The 22,547-nt window shown below is 34.3% G+C and overlaps 1 protein-coding gene across 1 annotated transcript in view; it reads left to right on the forward strand.

Annotated features, from left to right (window-relative positions):
• LOC129233130 (CAD protein-like) overlaps positions 1-22,547 on the forward strand; it is a 90,671-nt gene that overhangs the window by 37,397 nt on the left and 30,727 nt on the right. Inside the window, exons 10-11 of the mRNA XM_054867193.1 lie at positions 2,309-2,434; positions 4,428-4,512. Coding sequence (XP_054723168.1) covers positions 2,309-2,434; positions 4,428-4,512 — 211 coding nt within the window. The remainder of the gene's footprint in view (positions 1-2,308; positions 2,435-4,427; positions 4,513-22,547) is intronic.

A 22,547-nucleotide genomic window follows, 5' to 3' on the forward strand; every position in this document is an offset into this window, starting at 1 on the left:
AAAAATTGCTTCTACGTCTGAACGAAGCCATTGCCTGTTTGGTGATAGTTTGATGCTTGAAATTTTAACCCTAACTCCAGTGGATTAACCCTAAACTCCAGTAAATAGCCTTCCTTGTTGACCATTTTTTCGTTTCTTCCTTCCCCTGAAAAGACAGTCTCGGTCAAGTGACCGGATCGAGTTTAGCCTTGTCACGATAAAGCTTTCCCTGCCCATGTCAAACAAGATTACTCATTCATACTTGCCAACTCTACTGTTTTTAATGGGAGACTCCCGTTTTTTGCTTCCATCTCCCGATTTCCCGTTTTTTACGATCTTCTCCCGTTTTTGCAGTTTTTTCAGTCAATCATCAAAAAGTTTCACTTTTTTCTCAATAGATGGCGCCCTTTTCTAGTCAACCAATGTCAGGGAATAAGAATTTTTCCAATTAATAACTCATTTAGTAAAAATTAACTTTTTGGAAGCCTTCCACATTGCATGTTCAACGAAGCACGTGCTTTGCCGAAAATGGCAGCAGATTTCAATCCTTTTGCATCTTGAAATTATTTCAATTATTTTGAATGTTTGAAGTTATTTTAACATGTGCTACCCTATACCTACTTATTTTCATTATATATTGATTTCCTTTTTTTTTTTCGGATTTTAGTAATTAAATTTTTGCAGCTACTTTTCTGGTAGAGACTGAAGAATGTACGAAACCTTAAGCTAATTCACTCCTTACTATTTAGTTTTTCCATACAGTATATTTTTCTTGCTGCTACCAATTTGCTTACATCTGCAAAAAATCCCCATTTCACTTTAAATTTAGTATTCATGTTATTTAGAAGCATAATTTAATAATTTTGTAGCGAGGATATGTCAATGGTGAATCACCTATATACCTCTAGTAAAATCTCCTGTTTTTTGTTTTTTTTCCTTCGAGGGTTGGCAAGTGGGCTCATTAAATACACCGCCAGCAATTTAATGTGCTTCTGCCGTAGTCTTGGCTATGGGGCGGTAACTTACTGAATAAGATTACTCATACTAGAGATGGTGTGTACTCATATACGCACATTAGAAGTAATGCTTCTTAAATTGATATTTTTTGCTAGTTATAAGATACGTTGGAACTGTAGAGTAACATTGGCATTTTCAAATTTGATGCTTCTGTCAGCGTCAGGTATTTAAAATGCGGAGAAAAACGCAGTGTTGTTTTGTAAGAAAGGATAATTTGCAATGACTACGATAAATAAATACTGAAGCACAGAGTTTGTACAATAATTATTCAACTAGAAATTCTCCCGTCAAGGTATGACGGATGGAAATTGTTTCTACGTCTGAACGAAGCCATTGCCTGTTTGGTAATGGTTTGATCGTTGAAATGGTAACCCTTTCTCCAGTGGATTAACTCAAAATACGGTAGATAGCGTTCATCGTTGACCCCTTTTTCGTTTCTTCATTCCCCTGGAATGAGTCTTACCAGTGGAACAGTTGTTACCAAATCCAGTTCAGCCTTGTCACAATAAAGCCTTTCCCTGCATGTCAGACATTACCAAAATATTCTATCAAATGATAAAGTTTTAGGTCATTTGAGATCTTGGAATTTTTTGCGTAAGACGAAGTTTGTTTGAAGAGCCATGTTTTAGATTTCTTTGACTCTTTTTCTAAAAAAATACAGTTGTCATAATAGCAACTAATCAACTGGTAGTCGTATTGCTTTTTAAATCTGCCAAAAATATAAAGAGATCTTGAAAAAAAAGAATACATAGTAGACATTAACTAAATATACAGACAGACCAAGATGTCCTTTTAATTTTCTACCTTTTATTATCTCCAAATTTTTAATTATGGCACTTATATCCTTTTGCTTTCTCACTATTTCATAAGTGTCATTCTTTATGCTTACTTTTCAACATACCTTTTATTAATCTTTAATCTATCCTTTAAAAAACTTTTTTCACTACTGTTTTAGATGTCTCCTGATCCTATGTCTGGAACTATTTAATAAAATTATTACTAAAAGGTGTATGTGATTAGCAAAAACGTCAAAAGGGCAAACAATAACAGTTTAAAAATTTATAAAAATAAATAAACAAGCACTTTCACATTGTTCAAAAAGCATTTCAATGCTGTCTCAACAGGCAAAAATATTTCTCTTATTGGAAGATTGTTATGCTAAATTGTTTAAAAAAAATAAATAATAAGTTGATGTTTGATTGCATGCATCATCAGCCAAATACCATCAATTTAATTCATACTTGGGTATTTTAATTTTGTACATGATTCTTTGTTTAGCAAACTTTTCTCTGATGAGATATTTGAATTTCAGATTCTGGTGGAACCGGGTTTCGGTCAGAACATCATCGGCGTCAGATCGGAAATGGATTCTAAGTCTCGATCACCCCTACACATCAGAAGCATTTCTCCCGCCATACCACCCATGCCTTCCGCTTTGGTAAATATTGCTTTCTTCGTATTTTATTTATTATTGATGTTTGTGATAAATCTTGTTTAAAAAAAACATGTAAATATGACAAGCATGAAGTTTTTCCTCATTTTCATGGAAATCCGATTTTTTTTTGTTCCGCTTTTTATCTGGAGGTTTTTTGTTTTTAAGATGAATATAAATTTGCTGAGAAATCTTGCCCAAAAATGTGGGTGGAGGTAATTTGAAAAAACTTATTGCAGTATTTGAAATGAATTTGCTTTATTTCAAATCCTAATTAATGAAGAAAAAAAAATTCTTTGGCAACTTGCCAACATTGAACGCGTGCATTGCTGAAAATGGCTCTCCTCATTTCAGAATTCAATCCTTTTGCATCCTGCTAGTATTTTATTTCTTTTAAAAGTTACAAGCTATATCAGCCAATGCTACCTTTAATCTTCTCAAATTAATATTTGTTTTAGTATTTTTTTCCCCTTTTTTTGTTATTAAATAGCTGGTAGTTTTTAATTTGTCTTGTTAATTCATTTTATTGTTCATTTAAAAGTATTTTTTAATGCATTTCATTACATCCTGATTTATGTATGTAACTCTAACGGCTTATACTTATTGTAATTTTCAATACACATGGAGTTCAGCTTTTTTTCAAAGCAGGCAACTTCATGCCTGATATGATGATGTTGCTTTTCATCAGTGATAACAACAGTTATCATGAATTTATAGTAATGAATTTATTGCACTGGGGGGGGGGGAGGGCAGTCCATGTTTTCAATGTTGTGCTGTATAAATTCATTGCATTCTCCTCTTTAACTTTCTAAAGAATTTCTTATAAATACTGGAATTCTTTTAAACAATGACTCAGGCCCAGGTCTATACATTTTAAAATTCACGAAGGTGATTAAGTTTTACAATTGCACATGTTATATGAAGAGTGTTCTATTGTTATTGCTTTGTATATAGGCAGTTCTATGTAAGACAGAATAACATTTTTGATTAAAAGCAAAAGTTTGATGAAGTGAAACAGGGGTGCCCATACCCCTTAATTCAATGGCATAAATTCCCCCCTCCTCCCCCCAAATTTTTCTAAACCCCCTTACTCTTCTTTTTTAGCTCTCTTTTTATTATTTTTTTTAATGTTTTTTATTTATTTTTAAATATTTATTTATTTTTTTAAGTATCATTTATTTATTTAAATTTAGTTATTATTAAGTTCTGTGCTACGTCAATGGCACACACACACACAAACTAAATAAATAAATGAAATAAAATAAATAATTTTAAATTTGTTATTATATATTTTTTTTAATTTAAAAATCCCCCCAAAACATTTTGAAGGCGCAACTTGCGCCCTGTTTAAGTGAGTAGAATAAAATTATTTTCATTTTAAAACTGACTTTTTTTGCTTGCATTTCATCCATCGTTAACTTTAAATATGAGAAACAAATTGGAAAAAAAATATTTTAATGTCTCTATTCTTCCATGTTTTTGCCACTTTTTGCTTTGTGACTGAAGGATATTTTTTCAACCAAACTTTTGGGCTTCTCGGTGCAAAGTCTGTGAATGACGTTCAAATTCATTCTTTTAATGGGCGAGTCCTTTTAAGATAAAGTAACAGTAAGAAACTTCATATGAAATCATTTTTCACTCTTTGGATTAAATGCAGGGGTGCTCATCTATGGCGCAGACTGCGGCATTGACATTTTTAGGGGGAGGGGGTGTTTTGAGGGGTATTTTTCCCAATTTTGGGGGCGGGGCATCTTTATGTAGTTTTGGGGGCTGCACCCTTGCTCATAGGGGGGTTGGCTACCCCTGATTTAAGTTAAAAGTGATTCAATTAAAAGTAATTAATAGTGATTATTTACCAATTTTAAATGAGATTAAGAAAAAATGTATTGCACTTGGTTCATGACTAAATCAAGTATAATAAGTAAAAAAAAGAAAATTTTTTAAATTTCATTTTCATGGAAGTTGCAAAAGTTGATCTTTCTGTTTTTGTTTGTTTTAGCTGTCCCCTGCTGGTGGTAGAATGACTCCAAATCTGTACGGTATAGACGCTATGGGATCCAATCAAGATCCAGGCATGCCTACAGGCAAGATAATGTTTTTAGAAATATATTCCAATTTGTGTGATAGTTGTTCATAGAGTAGCATTGTTTCACATCAACATCAATTTTTCCGTCAATAAGAGTGAATGGTATAGGTCAATTTTTTTTTTTGTGAATAAGGGGCCGTTCATTAATTACGTAAGGATCCCGAGGGAGGGAGGGGGGTTGGGAAAATTTCTGAATATCTTATTATGAATCTAACATTACTTGGGGGTGCAGGGGTTCAGATCCCCCAAGTTCAATGGCGCAAATTCACCCCCCCCCTCCGAAAATTTTCTCAAACCTCTTTCTGTTTTCTGTTTTTTATTTTTAATTCTTGTTTTTATTTGATTCATTTTTTAAAACTATTTTAAATCAATTTATTTTTTTAAAAAATGTATTCATTTATTTTGTTGTTTTAATTTAATTACTTTTTTTTTAATTTAATTAATTTATTTATTTAATTTATTTTTTTTATTTTTAATTATTATTATTTTATTCAAAAGTTCTGTGTTACATCAATAACGTACACACACACACACAGCAACTAATAAATAAATGAAATAAAATATATAATTTGATTGAAAAATAAATCAATAAATAAATTTAAATGAATTTACATAGAAAAAATTTGAAAAAAATTTAAATCCCCTCCCAAAAAAATTCTAAAGGCACAACTTGCGCCATAATCCCCCCTGAGGGAGGGGGGGGGGTTAGACCCATTCTTACGTAATATTTTCAAAGGTGATATATTATAGTGTGATCAAGTGGTTTGGCATGGATTATATTTCATTTGCTTCTGGAAGGTACAAAACGTATTAGGATGAGCTGTTTTTTTACTTGTTTTACAAAGAATGAATAGTGTAAAATATAACGAAAGAACCACACTGTGCATGGCATGTCTTATTTTTAATTAGTATTGTGCCAAACACAAAATATATTTGTCGAAAAAACATTCAGTGTAGATTCTTTTTAGTGTATTTCTTTACACAATAAGGTTAAAAAAAATGTAATAACAGTCAATTTAATAACGATTCGTTATTTTATTATTTTGATAAATGAATTGGAATCTTACCTAAGAAAGGGGGGAGTTGGTGAAAAATCTCACTTAGGGGGAAGGGGGGCGTCAAAAACTGCCAAAATCATCCTTACATAATTAATGAATGGCCCCTAAGCAGAATAAAAGCTGTAAAAGCACAAAATGTCAAAGGAAATTGCATACACATGTCTTTTTAGTCATGAGCTCACATCTTTTTAAATTGAAAAATAGCCTCAAATTGTATCTTTGTAATTTCAAAAGATTTGTATGACATTTTTTATAGATATTTTGTGCCTTTGAAATTTTTTGTTTTCACACAAAATTTAATTTTTTACTCTGTTCTATTTTAAGTTTTCTTTTTAATATGGGGGATAATTTAATGAGATTTACATTTTGTGCTGAGGGTTTTTTATTCAGTTTTTGGATTTTATCTATTTGTATTAATCTCTATATTTGTAAAAAAAATATAGTAAATAGTGTCTTAGTCTAAGAGATCCAAATGCCAAAATGGTCAATGTCGCGTAGTTGTGTGGGGAAGGCCGGGGAACAGGCTAAGAAAATCATTCGAAAAAGTAGAAGTGAATTTGATTTGCACCGAGTAAATGACAAAGAAATTATACACCTCATTAAACATGAATGACCATAGAGGAATTAGGGTACTCCTTTACAGAGTTGGAAAAAGACGATGTAAACTTGTGTTCGGCCCGTGAATCCGTATAGTGGTGAGCGTTTAAATAAACAAAAGACATTTCAGCATAAACCCAAGAACGGTGAATTCACCCCGCGACAAAGTGAATTCACTAATCGTTTGATTTGACAGCTTGATCATACGATCTTATTGCTATGGGAGAACTCTAACTCCGAAATGTTATGAATATTCATTACGAGAGCACATGATAAAAATGGAGAAGTTGGCATTACAAACATGAACTGAGACCGAAATATTTACGAAGGGTACTCACGTACTTCTGAAATTCTCATGCCGGGTAACGGAAAGCTGAAAGTCCAAGCGAAGAATAATCCATGAGAGTTCGTAAACATAACCGATTTATTGTCCCACTTTTCCACATTACAAACGGGAAGCAAGGTCAGCACAAACGCACAAAACAGTGGCAGAACAGACATGTGGTCACAGCATATTAAACATCATGGCACAGCAGTAAAACACAATGCGAAACAATCACTCATCAAATACAGGCACACCGAACTAAAGGACCGCTTAGGAGCCATACTCGGCCGAGCGAATCGGGCCAAGAACCCTTCGCTCTTCAACACGGCGTTCCGATGCAAGCAAAAAATATGATCTCCCCCTAAAAAAACGTTGCGTGGCCTTTTTATCAACATTTCATGGAAGCTTCTAGAACAAAAGTTACATCATCCAAATAACCGACTCGAAGCGGTTCCCTATCCAATACAAATCATTTCAAAACCAAAACTTTCTTGCGGTTGGCTAAAAGTTCAGTGACCTCAGAAATGCGAATCAATGACGTCATCATAAACTTTCCAGCACGCGCAGAGAAAGGATTCAGCAAACAGCTCTCGATCGGCGCCGGAAATCGAAACCAAATGAAACTGAATGAATGTGGATTACACCACATTTCCCCCCCTTGACAAAGTTTTGAAAAAAAAAAAATTCCGGGCAGCCAAAAAAAAAAACGTCAAGTACAACCAGTACAAATAGACACAGGCACACAGCAGACGCTGTAAAGTTGCCTTTGAGAGCAGGTGTGAAAAAAAAATTTTTGCCTGAAGATGGAGATCAAAAAAAAATTAATGTGCATCAGAGTCATCATAACCCAAAATGTTCAAATTCTAAAAAAAATGTGCCACAGAAAAGGGACAATCATTGGGAAACAACTATTTACAAAGGCTCAGATTTTCAAAAATTTTGCAACATGGCAAAAACAGCCTCAAACTTCACTAATTCCAATTGAGCCTGAAAATTTCCCAAGAGAGCATCAGTAAACCAAACTCTTCAAATTTCAAAGTTGCCACAAATTTTCTTTTTACATCAAATATGTACAATGGCATGAAGCATGGCCAACCATACAAATTTTCAAAATGCCATACAAACAAACAAAGAGCAACATGGCCAAACAATTTCAAAGTGTAAAAAAAAAATTTCGTTTTCAAAGGTTCCACGAAAAGGCCAGAAAAAATTTTGCAAAGCCTCTCAATTGTATCCAAATAAAAAAAATCCTCTTTCATTCCTCTTCATATGTACAAGGATACACAACATTTTTCAAACCAGTATAAAACAACAAAATTTGATGCATTAAATTTTTGACATGTCATTTCACAATATCAAATTCAAAACTTATTTCCAAAAAAAACCTTGCTTCCATTTCAAAAATTTTCTTGAAATTATTTCAAAATATTTACACATCATGCAATCAAAATAATTCAAATGCAATTCACTTTATACATACAGTGTTTCAGCTAACACAGAACATGGGTGCATCAAACTTTCAATCAAAATCAAAAAAAAAAAAAATTTCACTTGAGAAATGCACAAAACTTTTCATTCCAGTCAAAACAAAATATACAAAATGGCCATATTTTAATTCTGCAATATTTACAACCACTAGTGGATCTCAAACTCAAAATGTGTGTACACACTTCAACCAAAAGAAAAAAACATTTACAGCATTAACTCTGATCAGAGATGTTAACTATTCAATTATATCACAAAAAAAAAATTTGCATGCTCTAAATTCACTTCAAAAAAAAATGGAATTTCACAAACAAACAAAGCAAATATACATGTGTACGCAGAATGCCCATCATTCAAATCATTCATTTCAAGTTTTCACACATCATTCAATTGGTACTCCAAGAAGGTTACAATTTTGAATGAGGCACGAAGGAAGATTTTTTTCTTCACTTCACGAATCAATTTTGTACAAAAAAAAAAATTTCCAAATCTGTGAAATTTTGAGGTCGAAATAAAAAAGGCATCAGATCTGAACAAATTTAGATAGCCAAAAATGTACCTCTACAACACCAAAATGGGGAAAAAGGAAGGAAAGCAACATCATTAGGTAGGTGCACCAATTTCAACAGGGCTCAACCCAACCAAGAAGTACCATCAAATGAACCTTTCACACTCAGCAAATCATTTCAACCAGTCAACCTGCAAAAAGGGCAAACAAAAGTGACAATACACAAGTCAAATATTTACATCAATGCATCAAGAACAGCATATACAGCACTTGAAAACAATTCAATCACTCTGTTATATATATAACCCCACATGGCTGTCAAATTTCATAATGCTCCATACACTATCCTGACACAAGAAACGAAAATCAAAAACAAATGAAATTTTTCAATGAAAAACAAATGATCAAAAATGAAACAAAAAAAATTTCTTTGTCAAAAAAAACAAATCAGAAGACGTTGGTGAAAGCTGCACAAAGCAGAAAAAACAATTCTTGAGATGCGGGGACTAGTGCCGGTTCCAATGAAAAAAGGGGGACTCACAAAATTAAAAGAAAATGTACGGCCGCGATGGACAAGCAGAGCTTTCAAGAAAACCAAAACCAAACACAACTGCATGCACAATCGAAAACTGCATTTGCATTGACAATTTTGACCTCTCGAGACGATTCTGAGGCTGCACAGCAGTCCAACCATGCATGACGAAATGATCAGAAATGATCTCATCCAGCCCGCATACTATTTGCATCACAAGAAGAGGTACTCTTTGTACTGAAAGCAACAAACTAACTTCTGAAAAACATTTAAAATGGGACAAAACAACTTTCAAAATCAAAAGGAAAAATTTTGTGTTTTTCAAAAAAACACCTTGATACTTTTTTTTTCTTTGTTAAAAGAAAACAAACTGAAACAAAAAAGATATTTTCCCTAACCAATATTTGTTTGTGTAAAGAGTTATCCTAACCATGAATTACATAAAAAAAAATTTTTACAATTTCAACAAGCAGCCAAAATGAATTTTCCGCCACAGCATAGGTCAACTCATCATGCACATGGAACTCCAAACCTACCAAGAAAGTACTGCAATGCAAAAGAATAAATTTTGACCAAAAAAAAATTTACAAATACTTGACCGTGAAAGTAAATTGAAGAAAGTTCCAGAAGAACAAAAATTTTACTTGAATTTTTCAGGAGACCGGTCCAAATTTTCTTCATTTTTTTTTCGTCAATCTTGAATTTTGAATTTAAAAGTTCTTGCTGAAAAAGAAAAAAGGTTCGTGAGAGTGTTACACCAAAAGAATGTCGTCAGCTACCACATGAGGACGTCAACAGGCATGGCACAACGTCAGGTGACAGGAGGACACCAAAGGCTCATCAGCAGCTGGTTCAGACACAGTCAAGCACATCATTGGGAGCAGGCGATCACATCTGAAGGGCAGGTCAGCCAAAACATCAGGCAGGCAGCAGATCTCATCAAGGCAGTAGCACGCATGGACACAAGAAGAGGCACTAACGGCGGTTTCTTAACGGATAGGGACATCTCATTTCTGGATCAGGAATTGAAGCTCGAGGGCTGGGAGGCACTGGAGCATCCCCACAGGGATTGGCATTTCGGGAAAGGCAAGCAGAGGGCACAGCATCAGCATTCGGACTCTGATGGGGCGACAGGACAGGCGGTTCAGCATCCAGTCGATCGACACTCACTTCAGGTGAAGGTGGTCGCAACACGGGTATGTCAACAGGCTCATCAGGAACAGGGAGTTGATACGGTTGAGGCGAATCAGGACGCTGACCAACATCATCGTTTGGCAACTTATTTTCTTGAAGATAAGGAAGACGTTTCTGGACCTTGATCAATCGGTTGATGTGTATCTTTTTCAGAGGTGCCGCTTTATTATTCAGTTCTTGAATGAGCACAAGAACAGGAGATACTATACGTTTACAAAAGAAAGGTCCACTAAAGGATGGACGAAACTTATTTTTCGACTTAAGATACAGCCAGTCGCCTGCATTGATCTTTCGAGATTTACAATTGGAATTTTGGGTCTCATTTTGTGCCAACTTCTTACTTACAGAATTCTGGTAAACCTCCCGATAAACAAATTGCAATTGCTCTAAAAGTTTGTGCAATTCAAAAGCCGAATCCAAAGATGGATTAATATTAAAATTAACAATGTCTGTAATTAATGATAATTCTCGACCGAAATGAACTAGATTAGGAGAGAATTCAGTAGTTGAATGTGTGGACGCGTTATAACAGGCTTTATGAACATCAACAGCATAATCAAAATCAAGACCTGATGCTAGCAAAGCTTTAATCGAAGTTTTAATGGATAGGTTCACTCTCTCACTCAGAGTGTTAGCTTGGGCATTAGCCGACGTAGTGTGCCTTAACTGAATATTAAAAAGCTGATTAAATTTAGCAAATAGTTCACAATTGAACTGACGACCAAGATCTGTCAAAACTAATTCAGGTCTACCAAACAAAGTGACGTATTTAAAGAAAGACTTAGCAACTGACACAGCAGTTATATTATTCAAAATATACAACTCTAAGTGTCTCGAAAAGGCATCAATGACAGTTAAGATATATTTGTTATTGCCGAGGGGTCCAACGATGTCGAGTGTCACTAGTTGATTGCATTTAACAGGTGAAAAGGTTTCCTGAAAGGGTGCTTTGTTTATACGATGAGGCTTAGCCTGAATGCACTTGGTACAACTAGCACAGTAATTTAAGCAGTCAACATACATTCTCTCCCAATAAACATTTTTAGTTAGAAATGCATAAGTCTTATTTATGCCAAGATGTGAATGATGAGCAATACTTAAAACTTTAGCTTTTAAAGAATCAGGAATGACAATTTTCAAATTTTCCTGATCATCATTAGATGAATTACTTTTGCACATCATTAAAACCAAAGTTTCAGGATGGATACAAAATTTGTTATGTTTTTCAAGAGCAACTCTATTAAGAATATTATTATAAATGACAGATAATTTAGGATCTTTTAATTGCTCTTTTAAAATTGTCGACTGAGTTACTTGCAACAAAGGATCTTTCTCCTTTTCTCCAACATCAATTAAACTCAACACATTAACACAATGTTGTAAAAGTGTACCAGAATTCTGTACATTATCAACAAAATTAACATTTTGATCAGAACCATCAGTGTTTACACAATTCCCAGTATTATCCTCATACACTTCAACAATCTCCGGTAAAACTTCCCCCTTATCGAAAGTTGTGTCAACCACAGGGTTAATTCGATTATCACGTAACAAAGAAGGATCTGATACTATATCAACTTGATGATTTGTAAGGTCTGTGCGAGAGAGCATGTCAGCAAATAAATTTTTTTCACCAGCCAAATGTAAGAAGGAATAATTGAATTCAGATAAAGTCATTAGCCACCGAGTAGTTAAAGATGCAGGAGACGAGTTTTTACTGTAAAATTTCAAACTTTTGGCATCACATAATAAAAAGATGTGGCGATTAAATATGTATGACTTGAATGCTTCGAGAGTCTTCACAATTGCCATCAATTCTAGCTTTATAGCAGGATACCTTGTTTCAGCTGGAGAAAGCAATTTCGAAAAGAAAGAAATTGGGATAAACAAACCATCCCTCTTTTGCAAGAGCACACCACTTATTGCCAGTCCACTTGCATCTGTGTTCACATAGAATTTCTCATTCCAGTTCGGTTGAACAATATATGGATTCTTGAAAAACACTTCTTGCAATTTTTGAAAACATTCATTTACTTCATCTGTCCATTTAAAAACTGCTTTAGGATGGGTCAACTGATTCAGTGGATGAATCAAATCAGAAAATTTGTATATGAGTGTTCTGTAATATGAGCAAATACCAATGAAACGCTTCAGCTGCTTCTTTGTTTTTGGCGGAGGAAAGGAAGTAATTTTCACAATATTTGACGAGATTGGCAAGACTTTATGTTGAGAAATCTGGAATCCCAGGTAATCTATTTTGTCCATGAAAAAATGACATTTCTTTGGTGACAGAGTCAAGTTAAAGTCTTTAAGGACTGAAAACAGTTTCTGAAGCTTAACCTTCATCTCATCAAAGGTTCTTGAAGCTACAATCAAATCATCTTGATAACTAAAGATTCCATCCATGTTTGTTTGTTCACAAACAGTGTCAGAATAATGTTGTTGTATGCTCGCCCCACTGGCCACGCCAAAAGGAATTCTGTGAAAAGCGTAAGTACCCCAAGGTGTAGTGAAGGAAAATTTGTCTCGGTACTCTTCTGGTAAATCAATTTGATGATAGGCAGCATGTAAGTCCAAAGTTGAAAAATATTTGTATTCTGACAAAGAGTTGATCAGGGAATGGATCTTCGGAAGCGGGTAAGATGAATGAACAATTATGGCATTTAAAAGTCTTAAGTCTAAGGCCAATCTGTACTTTTGTACACCTGATCCGTCATCTTTTTTCTTCACCAGGAGACAGGGGCAACCGTAATTAGATAAATTCCTAGAAATCACGTTAGCCTCTTGTAACTGATTTAATTGATTTTTAGCTTCTTCTTGAAGACTCTGAGGTATGGGGAAAGGAAGCGCCTTAATTGGATAATCATGAGTGAATTGAAAATCAACTCTGATTCTGTCTGAATGACCGAGAGAGTTCAAAGAACTTGAAAAACACTGTGTATTTTCTTTCAACAAATTTTGCATGTCAGACAGTTGATTATCCTTTAAATGAGCCAAATTAAAATTTTCCAAGTTAAATTCTTTTTCCCTGAGTTGCACAACTTCATTAGACGCCTGAATAAAGTTCAGTGAATGCTCATTATTTTTATTCTCAATCTCCTGAATATGGTCAATTTGACTCAAATGCCCCAAAGTCATGTTTTTATTGAGATGAACTTTTTGAGAAGAATGGTTCTCAACGTATAAATAAAAAGAATTTTTCTTGCACAGCTGCCCATTCGGATCCTCATCAATAGAAATTATCGACTCTTCAATTTTAAATGAATTAACCGAATCACAAATTGTAAACAAAAAATGTGATTTGTTGTCTAACTTCCCATGAGCAAAAACTTTAATGAGAGCAGTTTGTTTTGGTTCAACAAACTGTTTAGAAAAAACCTGAACTCTATTCAATGCTTCCAAACTGGGAGATGTGTAAGCACTACAATTATTACACAAGTTCACATTGTTGTCAAGTTCATGAGGGCTCCTCAACAAAGGAAATTTGTTACCGTCATAAAATAATACATTCTCTTTAGGGAGAATATACATATTATGTTTAGTTAAGAAATCATACCCAAGAATTCCCACAAATGGAGAATTATCTCTGATATTCATAGTGTAGAAAGAATGACGAAAGAAATTACTTTGAATTTTAAATGAGAATTCTACACATGAAATAAAATCTACACTGGAATTCACAGTGGATACAGTTATTCGTCTTCCTAAATTTTTGATTTTGACAATTTGTTTAATTTTCTGGACAACATCATCACTCAAAATGCTAAGACTAGCTCCAGAATCGATTAAAAAAGGAAAAAACAAATTAGAAATTTGAACTTTGACTAATGGCAACTTATTTGACAAGTCCTCATGATGTGAACTTTGTAATCTTACATTTACCAGAGCTGCAGGAATAAATTCCTGAGCTTCAACCGACAATGATGACTTATTTTTCACAGGAGAAGTTTGAGTTGCAAGAGTTTTGCCAATTTTAATGACACCGGTGGATTTTTGAACAGGTCTCGAGTAAGTATGACCACTAGAGCGAGTCAGATCTGACACATTACCACCACGAGTAGAATTATTTTGGCCAGAAGGATTTACATTATGAAAATTTGGCACCGAGTTATTGAAAATAGGTGGTTGTGGTACAAAAGGAATATTATGAGGTGTAAAAGACATATTATTTTCAGAAAAATTATGAAAACCAGGTGGAGGAGGTACAGGAAAATCAACACCACAATTATGATACTGATCATTAGAGTTCATGTTAGCATTTTGTGTGGCATTTATGACATTGCTTTGATTTACAGTACACAAGGAACTCATGTCCTTTGCATCATGTACCATACGAACATTTGAATTACCACCTGGACAAGGATTAACAACATTTTTGTCTTTGTTTGGACAGAAATTATAACTGTAATTAGGCAAAAACTCTGCAGTATGGTGAACTGGCTGTGGAAAGTGAAATCTGGGCTCTGGGTTTTGTACCAACAGACTTCTATTTTGAATTTGATGATCAGAGGTTACCACTGGTGCACAATTTTGAAAAGACAAAATTTTTTCTGATGCCTGTGGGTCAGATTCATTGTTTGAATACACAAAAGATGTTTGGGAAGCATTAACACACTTAATGGGAGAATACTGTGTACCCATATCATTGTATTGAATTTTATCTTTTATAATTCTCGAAAAACTCAGACAGTTCACCTGATGATTTCTGAACCTGTTATTAAACCTCTGATTTTGACGATAATTATCATTTCTGAAATTATATCTAATGGCTCTAGAATTCGATTGATTATCAGTATTAGAAAAATTTCCCGACACAGGTCTTTCAAAATAATCAGAACGGCCCAAGGGCTCAAAATTTGAATTATGAGATTGGCTGAAAAAATTGTTTCGACCATGAGAAATATTAGACCTAAGTCGTCGATTTTGAAATCGAGCATTGTTGTTCATTTGTTTTAAATACACAAAACATCTTTCTTGCACATGACCAGTTTTACCACAAAATCTGCACAACAGTTTTCTGAATTGACGGTTTTGAGGAAATTGTCTTGAAGACACCTCAAATTGTTTAGATTCACAAGCAGAATTACTAGGAATAGTGTCCAAATGCTCCTGAGAAGCAAACAATTTTTGTTTTGGATAACCATCATTTTGTTTAGCTTTAGACTGAACACCCCTTTTATTTTGATCCAGTTGCAATTCTAGCGAAACAATTTTTTCCTGTAGTGCCAAAACATGTTCATCAGAAAATTGAGGATTCTCATAGGATTTAACATCATCTTTCAATTTTTGCAATTCCTCAATTTTTTTTACAGCCAAGTCAAATGACTTGATGTCAAGTTCTAAAATTTTGACTCTAAAGTCTGACGGAATGGTAGACAACAATTTTTGGTACATTATTTCATTTTGAAATTCAGGATTCTTAATTTTGAAAACACTAGTGGTAATTAATTTTATTCTATGAGCCAAATTCAAAATTGACTCTGATTGTTCCATGTTAATGGAGTGAAAGTCCTTCATAGAATAAGTATTAACCACCGGCTTAAAAAATGATAACAATGCATCAGTTACTTTTGTAACCGAGTCAGAATACCTTAAATTTGGTGTCTCTAAAATATATTTAAGTGCTGCTCCTGACAATTTACTTTTAATGTACAAGACACCTTTTTTTTTCAGACCACGAATTAACACTAATTATATCTTTAACCTGCTCTACAAAATATTGTGTTTCAGCGGGATCTCCACTAAAATTAGCAACATTGAGCATGAATGGGGATCTGCCAGAACTGTAAGTTCTACAAGATGCAGCATTTTGAGGGGTTTGTGTCACACTAGCATTATCAACAGTGTTGGACACGGCTGACAAAGTTGGGTCAACCTGACGGGTTTTTCGTTTAGCAGGCATGGTCAAAGAAAAATTAATTCACAACCAAAAATTTCATTTGACTTAGAATGACAAAAATTTCAACAAGAAACAATTTTTCAACAGTAGATGTACAAGCAAACAATTTCCACTGAGCGTTAGAGTTCATTCCCATAATATCAAGTGTTGCAAATTTATTTAATTTTTTTTTTATGAGCTCGGTTTCACAAGAAAAAGAACTGGCACAACGCCAAAGCTGGGACTGGTCACGCACCAAAAATGTCGCGTAGTTGTGTGGGGAAGGCCGGGGAACAGGCTAAGAAAATCATTCGAAAAAGTAGAAGTGAATTTGATTTGCACCGAGTAAATGACAAAGAAATTATACACCTCATTAAACATGAATGACCATAGAGGAATTAGGGTACTCCTTTACAGAGTTGGAAAAAGACGATGTAAACTTGTGTTCGGCCCGTGAATCCGTATAGTGGTGAGCGTTTAAATAAACAAAAGACATTTCAGCATAAACCCAAGAACGGTGAATTCACCCCGCGACAAAGTGAATTCACTAATCGTTTGATTTGACAGCTTGATCATACGATCTTATTGCTATGGGAGAACTCTAACTCCGAAATGTTATGAATATTCATTACGAGAGCACATGATAAAAATGGAGAAGTTGGCATTACAAACATGAACTGAGACCGAAATATTTACGAAGGGTACTCACGTACTTCTGAAATTCTCATGCCGGGTAACGGAAAGCTGAAAGTCCAAGCGAAGAATAATCCATGAGAGTTCGTAAACATAACCGATTTATTGTCCCACTTTTCCACATTACAAACGGGAAGCAAGGTCAGCACAAACGCACAAAACAGTGGCAGAACAGACATGTGGTCACAGCATATTAAACATCATGGCACAGCAGTAAAACACAATGCGAAACAATCACTCATCAAATACAGGCACACCGAACTAAAGGACCGCTTAGGAGCCATACTCGGCCGAGCGAATCGGGCCAAGAACCCTTCGCTCTTCAACACGGCGTTCCGATGCAAGCAAAAAATATGATCTCCCCCTAAAAAAACGTTGCGTGGCCTTTTTATCAACATTTCATGGAAGCTTCTAGAACAAAAGTTACATCATCCAAATAACCGACTCGAAGCGGTTCCCTATCCAATACAAATCATTTCAAAACCAAAACTTTCTTGCGGTTGGCTAAAAGTTCAGTGACCTCAGAAATGCGAATCAATGACGTCATCATAAACTTTCCAGCACGCGCAGAGAAAGGATTCAGCAAACAGCTCTCGATCGGCGCCGGAAATCGAAACCAAATGAAACTGAATGAATGTGGATTACACCACAGTCAACTATCCCAATGTTCCATAATTTGTTGATTTTTTTTTTTTTTTAAATTTAAAATTGATCTAAGTCAATCTCCAGTTTGGTAGTACTGATTTACCTATTTTGTTTTTTCTTAAATCAACTTGCTTAGAAATTTAAAAACTGCTGAATTTTATTATTTTTAATACTGTCTGGAATGCTAGAATAGTATTTGGAAATTGATATTTTGACTTGTGGATTATGAATGAGTTTTCTGTTTTGGCATTTGCATCAGTCTACTTATTTATGCTACACATTTATCAGGGTTAATGTACTTGCACATAGGGGGGGGGGGTCATCTGGGGGGTCAATTTTTTAAAAAATACTTTGCTGAAAATACCTGCAGCATGATACTTTAAAAGCTATGAAAGTTAGAACCGGAGAATTATTTATATTTCATACTTATAAACCTGGCAAAATGTTGTTCTCATTTTACTGTATATCATTGCGGGAGCTTTTTCTTTAATCGCTTCTTTCCACGTGGTAATACCTTAAACTTCATTGTGGGTCAAATTGACCTGCTCTGTGGTTCTAGTGTTAATTAGTAGATTTTGTGCCCAAATAATCACATACTAAACAAGTGCATTAAGTTGATCATATTTATTTTAAAAATAGTTTTGTCATCTTCCTAATTATGCTTCATGTGGTATAATAACAGAAAATAAAAAAATATCCTGAATGGATAGATGTAGTATTTTGTTTTCAACAAGTAAGAGCGGAATATTAACAATTTTGAACTTAAAAATTAAAGAAAAAAATTAAAAAAAAAAAAAATAAATAAACAAAAATAAATTGTTGAAGATTCCTTTTATAAGGAAAAGGATTTGGATTTTCGGTGTTCCAGATTTTGAGATTCAATTCAGGTCTCAGCATTTCTAATTTATTTTATACAGAGTCTATTGTTTTCTAAAAAAAAAAAAAAAAATTGCATGCCAAAGTCACTTTGATGATATTTTTTCATGACTGTTTTTGAAATATATTTACAGGAACTATACAGGGTAAGTAATATTTTTGATAAATATGGTTTATTGGTCTTTTAACAATATATACAGGGTGTTTATAAAGTCCTGTACTGAGAAGAAAAATTTATTTAAGATTTATGCATCATTCTTCTTTTATTTTGACCACCTCATTAAGTCCCCCCCCCCCCCATTGGTACAATTTCAGCCAAAAGGCAATATAGTTGGCATTAACATCAAAAACTGAAAATGGTGTCTATGAAAAAAAAATGTCAGACACCCTGTAAGAGGAATTTTGAGGGTCAATTCTTCCGAACCTTTGGTTCAAAACATATTTGCAATTCTAATATGAACCTCTACCCCCCTCCCCCCCTCCGATGGCAAATCTGGCTGTATCAGTGCCTAGGACAATTTGGCTCCTCAAAGGGATGATAAATTGGTAAAAGGTGATAGCGGCCGATGAGTGATAGTGAAAAAATAATTGATAATTAATGAAGCAGATTACAGGGTGACAAGAAATACACATAATACATTATAATTTTGATACTAATATAACTATAAAGACCAAACTTCAAAATTAATACGAATTCATTATTTCATCTAAGTAATATACAGTAGAGGACCGTTATAACGCCGACCTATATAACGCAGTTCTCTATAAACCACACAACTTTTCAGAAGTAAACAATAGGTTTTGAAGTTAAAAAAAAATTCTGTTTTGCTTTGCAAACATAAAAATGGTAAGGTAAATTAAATTTTTAAAGTTTTTCATCTTTCCATCTTAATTCGAAGCTTTTAAATTGAAAATTAGTACTTAAAGTAAACAGAAAATACCAGATGGCTCTTGAAAATGCAGCTGTTATGCAAACCATGAAACTAGCAGAAGTGCAGGATATTGCACTTTGTGAAACATATTTATTTGTGAAAAACTAATTGTAATATTAGTGCTTTGATACTCATTGCAGATAAAACTCATTCTGAAGTGCTAATATATAGATATATTCTGAATATTAGTTTCAAAATTTGTGAAATGACCTGTATAACGCAAAAGCTCTGGTCCCAAGGTGTGCGTTATAATGGTCTTCTACTGTATATACAAATTTTCAAAGTGGCTACCTTTTGCCTTAATGCAGAGTTTTAAACATGTCACAAAATTTTTGGCTATGGGCTGCAACTCACTTTCTAGTTACCCTCCTTTGAACGCTTTCCGTTACAGAAATGTCTTTCTTCAGATAAGGCGACCAAAACTGGGCAGCGTACTCCAAATGAGGTCTTACTAAACTCCTATATGAAGGCAGAAGAACCTTTGATTTGTCTGAAATAGATCTATTGATAAACCCAATTATTCTGTTGACTTTGTCACTTGCAATGCTGCATTGTTGACTAAACTTGAAGTCCTGATTTATTAAGACACCCAGATCAATAACGTTTTCTGCCTGACTAATCACTGAACCCTGTAAACGATAACTCGTATGCTTATTTCCATAACCCATAACCTAATTCTGAAAGGGGGGGGGGGTCAAAAAGGGTGGGAATTACTGATCTAAATCTTCTCGGAAGGACAAAAGATGCTCAGGTAGAATGGTTCTATTGATGGTGTGAAAAAAACTTTTTGAAATAAGGATCAAAATTTAAAAAGAACTAGGTCTCAATCTGAAGCAGTTTTTTATTTTAAATATTTTTTTTCCTGAGTGTAAGACTTAATAAACACCCCATACCTTCTCACAAAAGAAGATCTCATTCTTTATTCTTCAAGACTGTTCTATCCTTTTTAAACCTCTCCTTACAAGTACCATATTTTTGGGAGTAAGCGTGGCATCGTAATTTATTTTCAAGGAAAAGAATTTTTTGATGTATGTGACGCACCTGCCATAAGGGTCGCACCCAACATCAAAGAACTTAAAAGTACAATTGGTAATAAAGAAAGCTGGAATGAGATGAAAATGAAAGAAATTTTTTTTTCATGTAATTATATATACTTTACTGTGAATATATTTTTCCTACCTTGGGAGGAGGCATTGGTTGGTTATCCAGAGCGAGGGACGTGGACCTTTCTCCTCAATGTCTCGCCAATGTCAATCTGTCTGGACCAAGTAGCACAAAAACATTGATCGACATAGAAACGACATAGGTCGATATTTCAATCCCGAACAATAACGGATAAGGTTCTTAAAACATAGAATCGTGTCGAAGTATGTTTTTTCGCCGACTTGATTTAAAAAGTCATTTTTACTGTTTATTTCGACTTTTGAAATCAATAAATTTTTATTAAAAGCATTTATATAGTAAACATTGTTATTTAAAAATTTCAAACATCGAAAAACGTTTTTCAATGTTAGAAAAAAATATTGAAATACTGACTTACTTTGACATCACTGATGTACTTTTTCTTTGCCGATCGGTATGTTGTGCCACCTGCTGGCTGCTGGACGATGTGGCGCCATCTATTGGCAGCATTTGAATGCTTTTTGAAAATTTGGATTTTTTTTTACTTGAAAAAAAAAAGACATTTACCGCACCCGTTATAATATGAGATTCACCGGCAATTTTTTTGCATTTTTTTGTTACAGCGCTTATTCCCGAAAATACGGTACTGTAAAATGCTACATTCTCTTTTTCCATGCTTAACCTTCTTTGATTCTCTCAAGCTGGATTCTTGTGGTCTCCAAAAAAATCTGTACCACTCATTAACCGGTTTTCTGGTTCTGGGAAGTCGCTTTCGGGCAAGGACCCTCTAAAGAGGCCCTGGGATTCGTCTGCCGCTCACAGTAAGTTTCTGTCTCACTGTGCCACCCTACTGCACCCTGTGTAGAAAGTATGAAGCAATGGCTGGTGGATTTCGATTTTCAGAGTTGACCTAAGTCTGCTCAGAAGAAACAGTTTCTAGTTCTAGACGTATTGCATAATTTAGAGCTTCAAAGATTCAGATATTTGTTATTCTATTAAGTTAACAACTGATCTTCAAATTTTGTTTTAATGGTTTAGTAATAGTCGCTAAATAGTACTTTGATAACTGTTTTATAACTTTTAATTAAATATTTATTTTTTTATTGATCTGAATTCAGTTATTTATTTATTTTTTACTTCCTTTTACAAAAAAGGAAGTATTGTATTCGAGAAAAAAAAATCACTAAAAATTCGGCCTTAATTTCTCTTTTGCTCACCCTAAAATTAATGTTGATTTTTTTTCAACCCGACCATGGATAAATGCCTAAGAATGTATAGGCACCCGAAATATCCATTTTGACATTCCCCGAGTTAATTACAACGACTTTTCTCGTGACGCCTGTATGTGCGTATGTGTGTTGCATAACTCAAGTACGGTATGTCCTAGAAAGTTGAAATTTGGTTCGTAGACTCCTAGTGGGTTCTCGTTGGGCACCTCCCCTTTTGGTTGCATTCGGGTGTTTCTAAAGGGGTCTTTTGCCCCTTTTTGGGGGGAAATCATTGTTCATTTCGTTGTAAACTCAAGTGGTGTCATAATTTGGCGATGCACTTGGCGATAATCGCCAGTCTCTTGATCGCCAAGTTTTGTCGCCTGCTTGGCGACAAATTTGGAGATTTTTTTAAAAATAATTTTTTAAAAATCTGTTTCAATGTGGCCACTGTTGGTGATATTTAGAGAGTAAACTATTGAATCATACGTCTGTACGTACGTATGTATGTCGCATAACTCAAGAACAGTAAGTCCTAGAAAGTTGAAATTTGGTACGTAGACTCCTAGTGAGGTCTAGTTGTGCACCTCCCTTTTTGGTTGCAGTCGAATGTTCCAAAGGGGGTCTTTTACACCTTTTTGGGGGGAAATCAGTGTTAATTTCAATGCAAGCTCAAGCGGTGTTATAATTTTTGCAAACTCTTGGCAATATATCGCCAAGCTTTTAGTTGCCAAGATTTGTCGCCAACTTGGCGACAAATTTGGCAATTTTTTTTTAAAATCTGGTTTTTATTTGGCCATTGTTGGTGATATTTAGAGAGTAAACTCTTGAATCACATTAAAATTGCCAACAATGGGGAAATTTTTAAAAATTGTTAAAATGTATTGTAAGGCCTATAATCTTCAGGAGCAATATATGGCACATTTGACATCAAACTTCTAAAATATCTGATTTTTTTCACTAAGGAGGCAAATAAGAAA

This window comes from Uloborus diversus, unplaced genomic scaffold, assembly GCF_026930045.1.
Source record: "Uloborus diversus isolate 005 unplaced genomic scaffold, Udiv.v.3.1 scaffold_18, whole genome shotgun sequence".
In the NCBI taxonomy this organism is placed as follows: domain Eukaryota; kingdom Metazoa; phylum Arthropoda; class Arachnida; order Araneae; family Uloboridae; genus Uloborus; species Uloborus diversus.